The sequence below is a fragment of the Ctenopharyngodon idella genome, chromosome 20 (assembly GCF_019924925.1).
Source record: "Ctenopharyngodon idella isolate HZGC_01 chromosome 20, HZGC01, whole genome shotgun sequence".
NCBI lineage: Eukaryota > Metazoa > Chordata > Actinopteri > Cypriniformes > Xenocyprididae > Ctenopharyngodon > Ctenopharyngodon idella.
In genome coordinates, this window is record NC_067239.1 from 24,659,603 (window position 1) to 24,679,223 (window position 19,621).

General features: G+C 37.3%; 2 protein-coding genes across 2 annotated transcripts in view; one reads left to right on the top strand and one right to left on the bottom strand.

Annotated features, from left to right (window-relative positions):
* Positions 1-10,031, top strand: part of aig1 (androgen-induced 1 (H. sapiens)) — a 42,098-nt gene extending 32,067 nt beyond the window's left edge. Inside the window, exons 4-6 of the mRNA XM_051874849.1 lie at positions 2,091-2,206; positions 5,502-5,665; positions 9,834-10,031. Of these exons, the coding sequence (XP_051730809.1) occupies positions 2,091-2,206; positions 5,502-5,665; positions 9,834-9,868 (315 nt within the window). The 3' untranslated portion in view covers positions 9,869-10,031. The remainder of the gene's footprint in view (positions 1-2,090; positions 2,207-5,501; positions 5,666-9,833) is intronic.
* A 2,987-nt stretch (positions 10,032-13,018) lies between these two features.
* On the bottom strand, positions 13,019-19,621 carry adat2 (adenosine deaminase tRNA specific 2). Its single transcript, XM_051874848.1, has 7 exons — positions 19,366-19,621; positions 17,385-17,489; positions 16,351-16,501; positions 15,000-15,106; positions 14,737-14,809; positions 14,591-14,652; positions 13,019-14,442 (listed from the first exon to the last, which is right to left on the bottom strand). Exons 1-7 carry the CDS (start codon positions 19,456-19,458, stop codon positions 14,272-14,274), a joined length of 762 nt encoding a protein of 253 aa, XP_051730808.1. The 5' UTR covers positions 19,459-19,621; the 3' UTR covers positions 13,019-14,271.

Here is a 19,621-nt window from a genome sequence, read left to right on the forward strand (position 1 = left end):
ACGTTATGAAGGCATCGTAAAAATGAGTCCATATAAATTTAGCGGTTTAATCCAAGTCCTGTGAGATACAATCGCTTTATATAATAAACAGATTTAACATAGAAGAACCATTTTTTGTTCCCCAAATAACCTTTCAATGAACAGTTCTTAAAAGAACCATTTTTTTCTTAATCTGAAGAACTTTTTTTGACTGTAAAAAACCTCTTGTACAATAGATAGTGTATGTACAATTCCAAGGATTTTTAAGGTTCTTCATGGTACCATCAATGCCAAAAAAAACATTTATTCATTTTACGATGCCTTTATGAGCTGTTTGAATCTTTTGAGTTTTGGTTACCTGAACTTTCAATGGCGAGACGGAAAATTAAAAATATCTTAATTTGTGTCTTATGGGTTTGGAATGACATGAGGGTGAGTAAATGATGACAGACTTTTCATTTTTGAGTGAACTATCCCTTTAAGTACACAATAAATGTCTGTTTTAAAATTATTAGCCTTTAATACTGACATAATGTAATATGTTATGTCATCACCGCAACTTTTAACGATCAGTCTGACTATTTTTTCATGCACGATGCACATGGTAGTGTAACCCCTCCTGTTCGAACCACCCGCTCTAAGCGGGACTCAAACTCGGGTGCACCGGCATGAGAGTCGGGTGCTCTAACAAGGAGGCTAAGGACCACAGTCTCTAGCGTCAGTCGCTAGAGCGCCTCTTGAGATCAGGGGAGTGAGGTTTACACCCACAGCTCTTACAAGCCTACGTCCGTTACGTTAACCCCTCTAAACCTCACTCCCATCCGGGTCACGGCACCAATGTAACCCCTCCTGTTCGAACTGCCCACTCTAAGCGGGACTCGAACCCAGGTCCGCCGGCATGGGAGTCGGGTGCTCTACCAAGGAAGCTAAGGACCGCAGTCTCTAGTGTCAGTCGCTGAGATCAGGGGAGTGAGGTTTACACGCACAACTCTTACCAGCCTACGTCATTTACAGTAGCACTCTCATAAAAAATGAAACGGATGTTCAGCTCTACATTTAAAAAAAAAAAAAAAACAATAAACTAAGTGTATGTTACCATCCTTGACTTGAAGTGTTTGTATTGGCTTGCATAATGGTAGTAATGGTTATAATGATGATATCTCACGCATTCTCGTCACTCACATGGTAGAAGAAGCTCCCGCCCAGGCTTGGCTCGTCTAGCATTCCTCCATCTTTTCATGTGCATGAAACCATGTCAGCTTGTTTGTCAAACACTTGGCATGAATCCACACCCAGCTTCCTTTTCACTTCTTGTATCTTCTTTACTGAGTAATTTTGCTTGAAGTTGTGTAACCGTTCTATTCTCGGTCCTAGCACAGGTGGTCGGAAGAGTGGAACGGCGAGTTAGTCGAGATGGCTGAAAAAAATAGCTGTTTGACATCTCTATTGCATAGATGGTCACATTATCCATAGCCTATTTTTGCCATACACCACTTGCTTTATCCTGCTTTGTAAATGTCTTTATCAACAAGCGTTTGTGATCTAGGCTTTTGTGAAGCAACATAAAATAATAGAAAGAATTACTCAGCAATTGTTTGGGTTTGATTGAAGTTGTGATCCAGACACAGTGAAAAACAGCACTTTTGATTCAGTAAATCTGACTAAAATCAGATGTTTTAAGCAGATTATAGGTACACTTTGTGGTTTGGGTTTCATTCTGTGCAGATTAATAAGCATTTGGATGTAAATGTGATCCCATTCCACTTGTAAATTACATTTCAACAACTGAGTTTGTAATGATTATCATTGGCCCTCTCGCGATAACCATTTTATAATTTGTTGGCGTTATTAAAGGAAATACTTTGATTGGAGCTTCAAAATTGTAATATTTATAATCTAGTCAATAGTCCAAAGGATATCAGAGTAACATAAAACAGATACTGCATATACAAGAACTATCAATCTACATTGAAATCACATTTAGAAAGTGAACATTTAAAAACTTCCCAGAAAATTTGGCTTTGCAAGAGCCAGTGCATTAAAATGTGGTGAGATTCTATGCTTTAGAATCATTTGTAAAGCTAACTATGCTGTGTTTATGTCCTTTTCAGCACACAACAGTTCTTCCTTTCATCATAATTGAGATGAGAACAACACACCATCGATATCCCAGCAGGTCCTGTGGACTCTTGGCGGTGTGCACGTTTGCTGTGGGATATGTTGTATGGTAAATCTCCCCTTCCAGCACAGTCATTTTTAATATCACACTGGGTTAATTTACAAAGGACTCCCTGTAGGTATGATGATCAGGGTAAATTGACTTTGCATTGTTCTAGCACAGTGTCAATCAAAAGATAGATTCCATCTGGCCACCTGATCTTCATGACCTCCAAATCATTTCCTTATGTCTTTCTGCACAATAATTAATTTGCTCGAATTCTGGCACTTTCCACAAATAGGGTAAACTTTGGTCTTGCATTACATTGTAAAAGCATTAGAGGCACAAATCCCATGTAAACTATCATCTAACATGAAATTAACCTAGAAAGGGAGGTAGTTTTATACACATGAAACGTCTGTATCCCCACTTAAAATGGAGACTTTGGCTTGTCTCTTTATAGAACATTTAAGTTTATTAATAAATACAAACCAACAAATGGTTAACTAGCTTTAGGCTATATCTGCGACCCTGTTACACATTCTGGTGTAGTTTAAAAATGACAACAACAATAATAATAAGTAATGTTATTGTTATTATTGTTGTTGTTAATATTATTATTAATGTTATAATATTAGCATAATAATGTTATATTAATAAATGTAAAAAATTATAATTAATAGCTATTAATAGTTATTTTATATTTTAATAAATATTATTGTTATTAATAATAAATAATAATTATGATTCATAAATATAATAAAAGGTGATGTTATAATTACGAAAAATACATAAGATTAATTATACATATTAATAATTGTTTTAATAATTATTATAAATATTATCATTATTATTGTACATATTATTAGTATTATTAAAAATAATTATGAATTATTATGATAAATATAATATGAGGTGATGTTATAATTAATTAATAAATAATAAATAATGATAAATAAGATTAATCATACATATTAATAATTAATATATGTATATAATATAATCATTATTCTTGGCTAAACAAATAACAAAATCACACAAATCTGGACTTTTACACTATTTAGACCCAATTAGTCTCAAATTGGCAACAAGGTTGGAAAAAAATGGTAAGCCTCATAAAATGAATAGAAAATAAAACAGTTTATATAACATTCAGTTTGACCTCCTGAGGTTGACAACATTTGTTGAAAAAAAGATATTTTAGGAGTTTTAAGCCCTGTTTTGTACAACCCGAATTCCGGAAAAGTTGGGACATTTTTTAAATTTTAATAAAATAAAAACTAAAAGACTTTCAAATCACATGAGCCAATATTTTATTCACAATAGAACATAGATAACATAACAAATGTTTAAACAGAGAAATTTTTACACTTTTATCCACTAAATGAGCTCATTTCAAATTTGATGCCTGCTACAGGTCTCAAAAAAGTTGGCACGGTGGCAACAAATGACTGAAAAAGCATCTAGCAACTAATTAAGTTAATTGATATCAGGTCTGTAACATGATTATCTATAAAAGGGATGTCTTAGAGAGGCAGAGTCTCTCAGAAGTAAAGATGGGCATAGGCTCTCCAATCTGTGAAAGATTGTGGAAAACAATGTTCCTCAACGTCAAATTGCAAAGGCTTTGCAAATCTCATCATCTACAGTGCATAACATCATCAAAAGATTCAGAGAACCTGGAGAAATCTCTGTGCGTAAGGGATAAGGCCGAAGACCTTTATTGGATGCCCGTGGTCTTCGGGCCCTCAGACGACACTGCATCACTCATCGGCATGATTGTGTCAATGACATTACTAAATGGGCCCAGGAATACTTCCAGAAACCACTGTCGGTAAACACAATCCGCCGTGCCATCTGCAGATGCCAACTAAAGCTCTATCATGCAAAAAGGAAGCCATATGTGAACATGGTCCAGAAGCGCCAGCCAAGGGGGCCAAGGCTCATTTAAAATGGACTGTTTCAAAGTGGAAAAGTGTTCTATGGTCAGACGAGTCCAAATTTGACATTCTTGTTGGAAATTACAGACGTGGTGTCCTCCGGGCTACAGAGGAGAGAAACCTTCCAGCGACATCTATTTCAGGGAAGGCCTTGTGTATTTCAGCAGGACAATGCAAAACCACATACTGCAGCTATCACAACAGCATGACTTTGTCATAGAAGAGTCCGGGTGCTGAATTGGCCTGCCTGCAGTACAGATCTTTCACCTATAGAGAACATTTGGCACATCATTAAATGAAAAATACGTCAAAGATGACCACGAAACTCTTCAGCAGCTGGAAACCTATATCAGGAAAGAATGGGACCAAATTCCAACACCAAACCTCCAGAAACTCATAAATTCGATGCCCAGACGTCTTCAAACTGTTTTGAAAAGAAGAGGAGATGCTACACCATGGTAAACATGCCCCGTCCAAACTATTTTGAAACCTGTAGCAGGCATCAAATTTGAAATGAGCTCATTTTGTGCATACAATTTTAAAATTTCTCTGTTTAAACATTTATGTTATCTATGTTCTATTGTGAAAAAAAAAATTGGCTCATGTGATTTGAAAGTCTTTTAGTTTTCATTTTATTCAAATTTAAAAAAACGTCCCAACTTTTCCGGAATTCGAGTTGTACCCAATTCATGTAAAGTGCCTTTTGCAGATACAACCCCAGATTCAGTGCCCCAGAAATCTTTGGAAAATTATCAGCAAAGGATTTATTTAGTCTTGCATATAACAGATTAATTAGCAATGTTAAGAAAGTCCTTGCAGCCATACTAAACTAGTCTGACAGCACGGAGGAGGCTTCTGTCAAAATCACCTTAAGTACAAGATTATCAGCACACACCTCTCTGTCTTATTTCCCTTTCCTAAATTAAGCTGATTAGGCATTGCTTTTTATTTAGTCAGGGAATAAGACTTCCCTGCAGTTGTTAAATCCATAGGCAGCTTTACATGAGGATTACCTTCCAGAGACAGCTTTTATACACTCTATTTCACCAGTCTGAGAAAACAAGGCATTTGAAAAGTAGGTAGATGGGCCTTCTTTAATATTCATCAAATATTAAAGCTAAGGTTATGAGTGCAGGAGTAGATTAAACAGACACAATCCATTACATAAACGGACTGTCAGGCTGTAGATTATAACCATGTGACGGCATTAAAATTGCTCTAGCAAAAAAAATTATTGAAGCAGCACTGCATCGTAACAAAAAGAGCAGTGTCTAGCATTCACAGACATGAATGGTAGACACATTGACAGTGTGGTGACTGCTTCTGCAGCCTTTCAAACGCTGGATTTAGCAGACAGAAGGACAAACACATTAGACAGATCATGGGTGCAAAGGTAACAGATTTTCTCTGTCTCGCTTTCATAGGATGTGCTGGGTGCACAGCATGACGGGGGTGTGGGTTTATCCTTTGCTGGAGCACATCGGGCCCATGGCCAGAATTTTCTTCTTCATCTGCCTCACGGCTCTGATCAACGTCTACTACGTTTTGGGAGAAATCCTGAACAACTACATCTGGGATTCCTCAAAGAGTAAGTTAAAGGGATAGTTCACCTAAAAAATGAAAATTCTGTCATTTATTTGCCCTCAAGTCAGTCCAAACCTGTATCTACTGAGGAACACACACACACACAAAAAAAACACCATAAATGACACAGTCCATATGACTCATGCACTATATTCCAAGTCTTATGAAGCTATACGATGGCGTTGTGTGAGGAACAGACTTGGGAAGCATCAATATTAAAATCTGGCTGATACTGATAAGCCATGTATTTTTATCTTATAGCTGATAACTATTGAAGTATGGATGCTTGTTTTCACTATGAAAAAAGGATTTTTCAACTTTTTATCTCACAGATCTGACTTTTTTCCTCAGAATTGTGTTTATATCTTGCAATTCTGTCTTTTTTTTTTCTTAGAATTGTAATATATAAACTTGTAATTGCAAGTTATAAAGTCTGAATTGCGAGATAAAAATTTGCAATTTCCTTTTTTATTTTTACTGTGAAAAAAACAAGCTTCAATGTCTAAGTTTCAATAACTTTAAGCAGTTATTGACTGAAAATGTGTAAATTCATCAGGCTCAAATTGTGAAAGAATATTTGGGAGGGAGCATGAAGAATCATTTTCACACACCTCTGAGTCCTGACCTTAACCTCAGTGTAAGTCTTTGGGGATGTGCTGGAGGAGACTTTACAGAGTGCTCACCTCTTGCATAGTCAATACAAGAACATGACCAAAAATGTATGCACTTCTTTATGAAAATAACATCACAACATTTATTTCCATCAAGAGGTGCATCAACTTTTGATCAAGATCTTGTATTGACTATGCAAGAGGTGAGCACTCTGTAAAGTCTCCTCCAGCACATCCCCAAAGACTTTCAATGAAATTAAGGTCTGGACTCAGAGGAGCCAGTTCATGTGTGAAAATGATTCTTCATGCTCTCTGAACTGAACCATTCTTTCACAATTTTAACCCTGGTAAATCTTGACATTGTCATCCTGGAATATGGCAATTATGTGTCTTCCTACACGGTTGTTTAAGAAATGAAAAGCTACACACTCCATCTTTAAGGATTAAAAGAACCATTGCCAAACATATAACATGCTAGAAACATAATAATCACTGTAATAATGATCAGTCCATAGACTCTTAAGTATTTGCCTATTAAAATCTAAACAGCAACTTTTTTGGGGGGCCGGGCAGTGTATATTGTCATACCGCAGAGGCCCGTCCTTACTGGTAAGGATTTTCACTAAATAACAACTTGCAGTCTTTCCTTTACATAAATTTATTGTGTGGTTTTAGAAGGCCTTGAAAAAACAAAAAACAAAACAAGAAACAGACTTTTCTGTAGTGTTTTATTGTGATTTTTTTCCTTGCTCACTTTCTATGGAAAAGAGCAGTGTAAACACCATCCTTTTGTGTTCCTCAGCAAAATAAAAAATACAGGTTTGGAATGACAACGACAAGACTATCACTTTAAGTGAGTGTGTGCGTTTCTGATTTTGTGTTTTCCACCATTGACTGGCTACATGTGTGAGTTGAATGTTTATCATGTCTAGCAAATTTTCTTGCTCCCCCACCCACGCTGGCATAACGGCTAGAGACATTATACACTTTCCCTCAAGTACATATACATCCCGCTTAGCTTCCTGATGCACCCACGCACACTCCTCCACCTGTTAACGCTATAGACTGAGAGCAGTGCATCGTGGGTGTAGTGCCGCCAAAGGCAGCGCACGGCAGATGGGAACAGAGCCCGTGAGCAGTCTGAGAGCAGCAGACGGCGAAGGCTTCTCTTCCTCCCACCTGTTTGACACTGACCTGCAAATCACCGAGGCAGCATACACACACAGACACACACTCGCTCTCCTATGGAGCTGATCTTTGTCCCTTTGTCCTCAGTACAAGATCTCCCTCTTATGTCCAAAGCAGTGGTACTGTAATCTCCAACAGCCCCTCCAGCTAAACTAATCATGAACACTTCCGTCACTAATGCTTTGTGCTGTTGTTCACTCTGACTCACGGTTTGAACAGCTTGTTGAAATGCACAATCAGTTGCCAAGAGATCACAGATCTTGAATATGTCACTGCAGTATCCAACAATTGTGCTAAAATATTAAAGAAAAATACTAAGGAAACCGTTGAAGAGAATACTAATATTTTGTGATGCAAAATATATGGCATCAGCTTTAGTTACTGCATTTTAATTACCAGCATAATGCTGAAGTTGCAAGCAAGAATGTAACCACATACTGATAATAATTATTACTAATTGCCCTGAAAGCAAATTGCAATTCACAAAATACACCAATCAGGCATAACATTATGACCACCTTCCTAATATTGTGTTGGTCCCCCTTTTGCTGCCAAAACAGCCCTGACCCGTTGAGGCATGGACTCCACTAGACCCCTGAAGGTGTGCTGTGGTATCTGACACCAAGATGTTAGCAGCAGATCCTTTAAGTCCTGAAAGTTGTGAGGTGGGGCCTCCATGGATCGGACTTGTTTGTTCAGCACATCCCACAGATGCTCGATTGGATTGAGATCTGGGGAATTTGGAGGCCAAGTCAACACCTCAAACTCGTTGCGCTCCTCAAACCATTCCTGAACCATTTTTGCTTTGTGGCAGGGCGCATTATCCTGCTGAAAGAGGCCACAGCCACCAGGGAATACCATTTCTATGAAAGGGTGTACAAGGTCTGCAACAATGCTTAGGTAGGTGGTATGTGTCAAAGTAACATTCACATGGATGGCAGGACCCGAGGTTTCCCAGCAGAACATTGCCCAAAGCATCACACTGCCTCCGCCAGCTTGCCTTCTTCCCATAGTGCATCCTGGTGCCATGTGTTCCCCAGGTAAGCAACGCACACATACCCGGCCATCCACGTGATGTAAAAGAAAATGTGATTCATCCGACTATAGGCCACCTTCTTCCATTGCTCCGTAGTCCAGTTCTGATGCTCACATGCCCACTGTTGCCGCTCTCGGTGGTGGACAGGGGTCAGCATGGGCACCCTGACTGGTCTGCAGCTATGCAGCCCCATACGCAAACCAGCATTAACTTCTTGAGCAATTTGAGCTACAGTAGCTCGTCTAACGGATCGGACCACACAGGCCAGCCTCCCCACATGCATCAATGAGCCTTGGCCGCCCATGAGCCTGACACCGGTTCACCACTGTTCTTTCCTTGGACCACTTTTGATAGATACTGAACACTGCAGACCGGGAACACTCCATAAGAGCTGCAGTTTTGGAGATGCTCTGACCCAGTCATCTAGCCATCACAATTTGGCCCTTGTCAAACTCGCTCAAATCCTTACGTTCGCCCATTTTTCCTGCTTCTAACACATCAACTTTGAGGACAAAATGTTCACTTGCTGCCTAATATATGCCACCCACTAACAGGTGCTGTGATGAAGAGATAATCAGTGTTATTCACTTCACCTGTCAGTGGTCATAATGTAATGCCTGATTGATGAATACTTTTATATGCCTGCTGTAGATCACCTTCAACTTCAATACAGTCACCTTCAATACAACCCTCTTGCTCATGTGATATTGCTTAAATATCCATCATAACAGTTAAGGTCATAATATAATCATCGGTTATCGGTATCAGCCAAAACGTCTATATAGAGTAATGCAGGGATGACGTATTTTTGTAGGCTAACCCGGAAGTTAGCATCACCCTGATTCCCTCGACAAAAACCCAATAGGATTTTTCCATTGGCTTTTGGATTATTGTAGAAAATAATGTCTGTGACTAACAAAAGCTTATGATTCTTACATTGCTTTTTTATTGTGATAATCTTCACAAATGAACACAACTTTAAAGCTTAAATACAATCGGCAGAAGTCAAAAGCTAAATGTAGGCTATTAACGAACTACACCACAGTCACATGACTTCAACGTCAACATCACTAAGCTTCCGACAACTCTTTCACAAGAGGGCATTACTAAGGTATTTTATATTGTAGAAAAAAAGGTTTGTGTTCACCACAGACCTTATTTCAAGCATTTAACCAAAAGCCCATTTAAAAACCCACTGACTTCAGGACGATGGAACTGGAAGTGTTAAAATGCTAACTCGTTTCTGGGCTTTGGCCTACAAAAATACGTCATCCATGAACATTGGTGCATGCCTAATGATATCCATATAAAAATGCATTTTTTTTTTCTTTTTCTAGGCACTCTAGAATCAGACAAGACCAAAATGGACTGAAGACCCTTGCCTCCTTCTCTTCTTTGGAGTTCAAACCAATATTTATCTCATCCTCATTACTGCCCCTTAACTAAAGCACAGACCTGTATTGGCTTGAAAATTAAATTGAATAATTCATGTATTTAATTTATGGTATGAGGGAATCAGAGGGAAATGATAGGTGAATAACACTGATGTAGAAGCACCTAATCCTGGTTGTAAGCCTAAACTTGACATAAACTGTAAACTTGTGTCTCCAATCTGATTGGTTGATTGGAATGTTGTTCCAGAATCAACCGAGCCGAGCCATACCATGCACTGGAAAAGCGTCATTGGTGTCGGTGTCTCGGTAGCGGCACACTTGGTGCGCTTTATGGTCTTTTTTTCCCCCATCACATATTTTAGTAATCATCATAAATTAGGTATCATTCGAAAGCTTAAACACTGAAAATTCATCCTGTGAAAAACGTTTTAATATTGGGCATTGCGTTACCATGAAAATGGTACCTTAAAACGAAGTTTTTATTTTGTGATATCAACTTCAAATTTGGAATGCAATTTGGTTAGACATATGGCTTTGATTTTGTAGCTATTTTAGAGTGCAAATTGTTTTGTAAACTATAATTTGTTTTATGAAATAAAAATTTTTTTTAAGTTCAGTATTTTCTTTAGAGTAAACAAACTTCTATAACTTTTAGCATTTTTATTTATTTTTTTAAGCTTCTTTCACTTATGCAATAGTCTGTTGAGTGTCTTCTTTAAAAAGACACCAGCCTTAGGTCTGTATTCCAAAGCATTCACTTTTAAGTTCAGAGCTATGCTCAAAAAGGGGGGTGACATGTAATGCAGAACCTGATTTCACCAAGTGTAACATTACTGCATGAACATCTTTGTTGATTCTGGAACAACATTCCAATCAACCAATCAGATTGGAGACACAAGTTTACAGTTTATGTCAAGTTTAGGCTTACAACCAGGATTAGGTGCTTCTACATCAGTGTTATTCACCTATCATTTCCCTCTGATTTCAGGGATAAGTTATGGGTAGGGTTAGGCTTAGGGGTAGGGATATGGTTATGAAAAAAATTCAGACAAGAATGTTGTTCCAGGATCAACAAAATATGCTGTCCGACTCGGCAAAATCAGGATGTGTGACAGGTAAATAAAATACAATTGTTCATTTTTGTTCTTTCATAAAACTTAGTTTTAAAAATGTATTTGTAAATGTTTTAAAATTTAAAATAAAACAGTAAAAAAAGTAACTTTGTTAACAAATGGAACCTTATTGTAAAGTGTTACCTTCCATTTAAATAACTTTTTTTTATCTTAAAGGGATGTAATTCTTCCTATCTCATGGATATGACTAGCCTTTTTGTTTCCTTCACTAATATATGTTGTTTTTTCTTTTTTTATTAATAAAAAAAAAACTTTTGAAAATCCCATTTTCTCATTGTCATTTTTATGTTCTTCCGAAGCTGTGGACATAGAGGAAGGGTGAAACGAAACCTACAGTCTTCACTCAGCTATTTTCTTTCTCCCCTTACACACAGACGCACCACAATTCTGTGGGAAAAGTAGAGCCAACCATTCAATTACAGAGGAAAAAATTGTTGTACTTATGATTTAATGTTTGGCCTATATTTTCTCTGGCCTTTTTGCCCTGGCCTTTTAAGACACAGATGTTGCCCAAACATAACAATTCCTTTGTGCAGAGCTGGACTTCTTTTAATGAGAAACACACACATTTCAGGCCTGAGGAAAAGGTTCGTTCGACAAGGAATAACAATCACCTTTTGATGGACAAGTCCAAATAACCAGGCCCTGCTGAACCTCATCCCCTTAAAGTACAATTTAAAGTCCGAAATGTGTCCCGAACAGCCAAGAAAAAGAACTTGGTGCAACTGAAAAGTGAAATGCCATGCGATAAAAGTGGATATGTGAGGAGCAACAGCCTCTCGGGCTGTTTCAAAGAAAACCGATAATGAGAAACCTTGTATTATCACATTTAAATTTTCAGACGAAACTGTCAAAATACTCTCCTGTTTCATATTCACACCCCATCATGCATCATTTTTTATTCTTGGAGGAATCGTCAAAAAATAGATGAAGAATACCTTCAACAATGACTGGCAATTAAATTTAATTATGATCCATCATAAATATTACACTTAAAATTCAGATAGGTCTGCCTGACAACAGTCTAGTTGACAATTTAGTCTGGGCACTGTGTTTGGCAGCGTGTGGAGAGAGTGAAAGTGTGCGTGCGTGTGTGTGTGTGTGCGCTTAAATTCTCTGTCAAGAGTGTTAATTTCAGAACGACACTTCATAGTCTCCTCATTAACACTGCCTCTCCTGCATGTAGAAGTACCAAACTGAACGGTTCCCTAACGTGTATTAACAAACTTTAAAAAAATAAAAAAATATGTAAATGAGGTGAATACAGCTGATTTTGTGCAGTGCAAATGGTGTGCAGGATGCATTTGAAGGACAGCTCAATGATAAATGAACAGGTCTGGACTTCACACATCTATAAATTACTACACCTTTTAACACTTTGGATCACACTGTCTAAGCTTCATTAATTGTCTTAACGTACATTGGTGGTCTTGTGAACTGAAGGAAATGCAAATTCACGCCTGTACAGTAGAGGGTGCAGCTCAAACAAACCCTACAGCCGTGTCGCTATTCTGGATTAGAGAAGAAGATGCAGGAGAAGAAAATTCAACCAAAGCAAAGTTCAACACTCTTCAGCAATAAAAAAAAAAAAAATATATATATATATATATATATATATATATATATATATATATAATTTATTAAGGTCTGCAGTGAAGACATTGGTTAATAAAGTGAGATTAAATACAAAAGTATATAACTAACGTGCGTTACTTGTAGGCTACTTGTTGTAATGCGTTACTTTGATTCACTCTATGAATGAAGCATTATGAAACACCGTCTATGGATAAAGAGTTAGACAAAATATTGTTCTCATTCCATGTGAACAGGGAGCGCGTAGGTGGATGCAGCTTGTTTTATGATGTTCTTTATTCACACTGACTCATGGCGTAACACTGCCAGGGCATAACACCTGTCAAATGCTTACCAGGTGTGGGACCAGTGCTCTGTTGTTTTGAATCGGTTACTAAGACCAAACTACTTACACAATGAATCTAAATTATTATTTGTATTTATTAATGACAGCTCCTGTCATTTCAACATCAAGATAGTATGTTCATATTAAAAAAGCCAGCTGTGAGCTCTCAATGTCTGATCATTCATCACAAAACAATTAAACCCATGGGTTCTCTACTTACAATGACAATAACAGAGCAGTAACTGACCGAGGAAATGTTTCAGATTCATATGATATGGCCGGCAGAACCCATAACCATGTAAGACGACAGGCTTTGAAAAATGACAGACCTAAAGATCTCAGACACCTCATATCTACTTCCAAAACCGCTTGATTTCTCTTTCATACGCACCCACAGAAAACCCACTTCCAGCCACTAATAATACATTACATGGCAATTTAATAATGTGGGGTTTTGAAACCATTATGGTATCGCTCATGAGAGCTAAGTTATACTTTAATAGCCAGAAATGCAACACGACATGAATACTTTCACAAGTGGAAGTGAGCAAATCAGGGTTATTATTAACTAAAACTATTATAAATATTTTTGTTAACTGAAATAAAGCTGAAATTAAATCAAATATTAAATGAAATTGTTGAAAAACTAAATGAAAATTTGAAATTTTGGAAAAAAAAAATAGTAATGAAAAAAGCACATTACAAAATTACTAAAAATCAAACAAAAATTAAAATGAAAGCTGAAAATATAAAAAATTAAAGTTAATTCAAAATACTAATAAAAATATAACATTATATAGAAATAATACTAAAACAACACTAAGAGGAAACAACAAAGAAGGTTCAGTGTTTTTGAAAGTTAGTGTGCATGAAAAAAAAAAAAAAAAAAAAAGGCAAACCAAAAGGAAAAATCTTCAAATATTTCACTTAAAATGAATGATTTAGTCATTATTTACTCACCTTCAAGTCATACCAAGCCTGTGTGACATTTCATCTTCCAGGGAACACAAAAGGATATAAAACAAAGCTATGTTTTATGATACTTTTATTGTATTTTTTTGCTACATTAAAATTTGACAGCCTCAGTCTTCATTCACTTTAATTATATTGAAAAAAAAACTAGGTGGATATTCTTTATAAAATTCACCTTTTTTGCTTCATGGAAGAAAAAAAGTATGGTGAGAAAATAATGACAGAAATTAATTTTTAACTATCCCTTTAAATTTTCTGGCAATGAAGTAAGTGGAAACTCCACCTGGGTCTGCCCTACATCTGCTAGTGAGCCCAAGACTGAGATCATTGAGAGTTCAGAACCAGTGTTCTGGGTTGTTTAAGGACACAAAGAGAGCAAAAGCTGGAGAAGAACCTGTGCTTTAATGCAGAACAGGCCCAGTCCTTTGCTTCTACATGCTGTGAAGAGATTCACTGCGTCCAGCCACAGAGAAGAAGAGGCCTGGAGGTTTACGAGCGATGTGGTCTGGCTGATGAGGCAATGTGGTTCCTCAAAAAGATTAAAATCAATGATCTCAAAAAGATGGCAAATTCATTGAGATACAAGGTCTTGTAAAAGTCTGAATGTTCAAATATTTTCCATTTCAGCTCAAAGGAGCAATTGTTTCTCTCTTCTCATCTTGTAGTCCTTGATTTACCTGAATGACTACAGCTCCACCTGGTGGACTGTTCAAATCTTTCCTCACTTTAGGTTTGGGAGCTAACAAATGGGAGAAAAAAAACATCATGTCAATGAAAACATCAATAGACATTATCATGCTTACATTAAAAAGATTTCCCTTACCATTTGGGTTTTCTTGTTTATAAAATGTCTTGAGCATTTCAACGGCTTCTTCCGCTCTATAGCCTGCGATGCACTGTAATAAGCAAATAAGCATGTGCTACAGCAAAAATATGCAATGTGGTCTAGACTAAAATCTAGGGAATGTGGAAGTTCCTACAAGAAAAATATTCTAGCCACACAGAACGGCTGGGCAAAATTCAGAATTTGGAGCATGAGCTGGAATTCAAATTGAACTGGATAGGAATTGGAGGGAATTCTTTTACCTTAAATGTAGTTCCAGTCTGTGGTAAATGATCTGATGAGATGTCCAGGACGGAGCCACAGCCTCCAAACCGCTCATTTTTGCACCCATATACAACAAGAGGTATGTCTGTCTAAATGTTAAGGTGTCCATTTAGCGATGACATCATCATTTTAATACTGCTAGACAATAAAAACCAAAAAAAAAATTCATAGTTTTATGCAGCAAGGACGCATTAAACTAATCAAAAGTGACAGTAAAGACATTTATAATGTTACACACTGTTTCCAATTTAAATAAATGCTGTGAACTTTAAAGAATCAGAAAGAAAAAATGATTTCAACAAAAATAATAAGCGGCACAAATGTTTTCAACATTGATTAAAAATAATAAATGTTTCTTGGCCACCAAATCAGCATATTAGGATGATTTCTGAAGGATCATGTGACACTGAAAACTCGGGTAATGGCTGCTGAAAATTCAGCTTTGTCATCACAGGAATAAATTACATTTTAAAATATATTCAGAATAGAAAACAGTTATTTTAAAGGGTTAGTTCACCCAAAAATGAAAATTCTGTCATTAATTATGGCTTTAATTATGGCTCAGAGAGGCCTGCATTGCCAGCAAGACAATTAACAATTTCAATGCCCAAAAAAGCTACTAAAGACGTATTTAAAACAGTTCATGTGACTACAGTGGTTCAACCTTAATGTTATGAAGCGACGAGAATACTTTTTGTGCGCAAAAAAAAACAAAATAACGACTTTATTAAACAATATCTAGTGATGGGCGATTTCAACACACTGCTTCATGAAGCTTCAAAGCTTTATGAATCGTTTGTTTCGAATCAGTGGTTCAGAGCACGTATCAAACTGCCAAAGTCACGTGATTTCAGTAACAAGGCTTCGTTATGTGATAAGTGTTTTGAAATTTCAGTAGTTCACCGCTGGGGGGCGTGACTTTGCCACTGATTCGAAACAAGCTTCACGAAGCAGTGTTTTGAAATCGTCCATCACTAGATATTGCTGAATAAAGTTGTTATTTTGCACAAAAAGTATTCTCGTCGCTTCATAACATTAAGATTGAACCACTGTAGTCACATGAACTGTTTTAAATACGTCTTTAGTACCTAGTAGAGGGTGAGTAATTAATGACAGAATTTTCATTTTTGGGTGAACAAACCCTTTGAATTGCAATAACAGTCAAAAAAAATTTTTTTTTTAAATGTATTTCTGATCAAATAAATGCAACCTTGGTGAGATTCTTTCCAAAAACATAAAAAAATCTTAGCTACCCCAAACCTTTAAATGGTAGTATATGTGTAAACATCGTTAAACTAATAGTGAACCACATTTTGGCTTCAAGGATACGAAGCAGGCGCAGAGCAGCTGCACACATGATACATGGCTCCACTGTCACATAAAGTACAGTCTGTTCACACACCTCCTTCGGGTCCTTCTCTCTGAAACGGCACCAATCGAGCACTTGATCCAGTGCCACCATTTCTGCATGCCGAGTAGCCTTGAGCAAAGCAGGCACAGACATCAGGTTGTTTCATCTAGTCCAAACGTTTCTCCCTGCTTTACTAGGAAAAACCATTAATGAAAATGCCTTGACATAACATAAATATACTGTAATATTTGGGTCAAAGGAAAATAAGGATGTTTGAGATGACAAAAAGAAGAAATTATTCTAAAAATCTAGTTCATAACACTGCAAGCGCTAAGTTCTTCGAAACATACATTATGCAACCACTAAAGTGAAACATAATCAAATATTTTCCTTACACCTTGAGTATAAACTCTTAATTATGAATCATTTACAAGAAAATAAGTCTTGTAATGATACTTTTATTTTTTACAATCTCTAAACTGTTACACCACATACACATTTTGACTCAAATAAAAGTATCAAAATGAATTTAAATTCAGAAATTGAAAACATGATATCCATCACATTCTATCATAGAAGAGGTGTATTCTATGAAAGCCCATTTCTGCCACTAAATAAAAAAATAAAAACAGTAATTGCGACTTTTTATCTCAGAATTCTGACTTTTTAATCACGCAATTGCGAGTTTATATCTCAAGTTTATCGCGAGTTTATAGTTGCAATTACTGTTTTTATTTTTATATTTAGTGGCAGAAACAGGCTTCCATATTATTCACATCACAGTCTGTATGAACCGCATTGTTTATGTATTTATAAATAACTTAACAGATCCGAAAAAATATGATTGTTGTGTAACTGATAAATTATCATTTGCAGATACATACCGGAGCATAGGGTTGTAGTCAGCTAGATTAAGTATTATTTTTAGCTTACACAAACTGTAATAAATTGAATCATAATAAATTATGATTCTTTAAATATTAATAATTAGTCACATTGTGAAGTCACTTACATTTTTTGTTTCATTCACCTCATTTCTTCCTTTTCCAATAATCTCATTGTTGTAAACCATTAGACAGCCAACTGGAACCTCGCCATTCTCAAGGGCCTCAATTGCCTTTAAAAGTAATTCATATGTTTAATATTATTCTCAAAACAACCCAAAGTACTATTACCATATACCATTACTATGACAATCAAAATACCATAGCAACTACAGTTATTATATATACAGTATCTCACAGAAGTGAGTACACCCCTCACATTTTTGTAAATATTTTATTATATCGTTTCATGTGACAACACTGAAGAAATGACACTTAGCTACAATGTAAAGTAGTGAGTGTACAGCTTGTATAACAGTGTAAATTTGCTGTCCCCTCAAAATAACTCAACACACTGCCATTAATGTCTAAACCGCTGGCCACAAAAGTGAGTACACCCCTAAGTAAAAATGTCCAAATTGGGCCCAATTAGCCATTTTCTCTCCCCAGTGTCATTTGACTCGTTAGTGTTACAAGGTCTCAGGTGTGAATCGGGAGCAGGTGTGTTAAATTTGGTGTTATCGCTCTCACTCTCTCATACTGGTCACTGGAAGTTCAACATGGCACCTCATGGCAAAGAACTCTCTGAGGATCTGAAAAAAAGAATTGTTGCTCTACATAAAGATGGCGTAGGCTATAAGAAGATTGCCAAGAATCTGAAACTGAGCTGCAGCACAGTGGCCAAGACCATACAGTGGTTTAACAGGACAGGTTCCACTCAGAACAGGCCTCGCCATGGTCGACCAAAGTTGAGTGCACATGCTCAGTGTCATATCCAGAGGTTGTGTTTAGGAAATAGACCCATGAGTGCTGCCAGCATTGCTGCAGAGGTTGAAGGGGTGGGGGGTCAGCCTGTCAGTGCTCAGACCATACGCTGCACACTGCATCAAATTGGTCTGCATGGCTATCGTCCCAGAAGGAAGCCTCTTCTAAAGATGATGCACAAGAAAGCCCGCAAACAGTTTGCTGAAGACAAGCAGACTAAGGTCATGGATTACTGGAACCATGTCCTGTGGTCTGATGAGACCAAGATAAACTTATTTGGTTCAGATGGTGTCAAGCGTGTGTGGTGGCAACCAGGTGAGGAGTACAAAGACAAGTGTGTCTTGCCTACAGTCAAGCATGGTGGTGGGAGTGTCATAGTCTGAGACTGCATGAGTGCTGCTGGCACTGGGGAGCTACAGTTCATTGAGGGAACCATGAATGCCAACATGTACTGTGACATACTGAAGCAGAGCATGATCCCCTCCCTTCGGAGACTGGGCTGTAGGGCAAAATTCCAATATGATAACACCAAACACACCTCCAAGACGACCACTGCCTTGCTAAAGAAGCTGAGGGTACCTAAACCCTATTGAGCATCTGTGGGGCATCCTCAAACAGAAGGTGGAGGAGCGCAAGGTCTCTAACATCCACCAGCTCAGTGATGTTGTCATGGAGGAGTGGAAAAGGACTCCAGTAGCAACCTGTGAAGCTCTGATGAACTCCATGCCCAAGAAGGTAAAGGCAGTGCTGGAAAATAATGGTGGCCACACAAAATATTGACACTTTGGGCCCAATTTGGACATTTTCACTTAGGGGTATACTCACTTTTGTGGCCAGCGGTTTAGACATTAATGGCTGTGTGTTGAGTTATTTTGAGGGGACAGCAAATTTACACTGTTATACAAGCTGTACACTCACTACTTTACATTGTAGCAAAGTGTCATTTCTTCAGTGTTGTCACATGAAAAGATATAATAAAATATTTACAAAAATCTGAGGGGTGTACTCACTTCTGTGAGATACTGTAATACTCAGACACAAAATTACAAAATACATATACTTTTTCGACAAAGGCAAATTTACAGTAAAAGTAATACAGTACCACAGTTACTATAGTATAGGAGGGGAAATTACAGTCATGGTAAATACTGGTAGAAGAAACAGTAAACGTCAGTCTTTACATACCATGTCAAACGCCTTTGACATCCATGTTTGAATCTCACTATCTGATGGCTGCAGAAAATCACTCTTCCCGGGAATAAAACTGTCTGCTTGCATCTCTATCAGTATCCTCAACAAAAGTATAACTGTATAAATAAAGCAGCACACATCTGGGAAAAGTTAGCGTTTTGTTTGCACGCGCACATGCTTTCGGGGGAGCTTAATACTGGACGGACCTTCCAGTGAGGGCGGTGGATCGACCGCATAATCGACCGATCGA

What these genes read in the sequence shown, in the direction of transcription:
- adat2 (XM_051874848.1), bottom strand. Translation starts at nt 19,458, where the DNA reads ATGCAAGCAGACAGTTTTATTCCCGGGAAGAGTGATTTTCTGCAGCCA. An exon ending in AGGTGAATGAAACAAAAAAT is followed by an intron (nt 16,502 to 17,384) that starts GTAAGTGACTTC and finishes GCTTTGCTCAAG; the next exon opens with GCTACTCGGCATGCAGAAAT. An exon ending in GTGGAGCTGTAGTCATTCAG is followed by an intron (nt 14,443 to 14,590) that starts GTAAATCAAGGA and finishes AATCTTTTTGAG; the next exon opens with GAACCACATTGCCTCATCAG.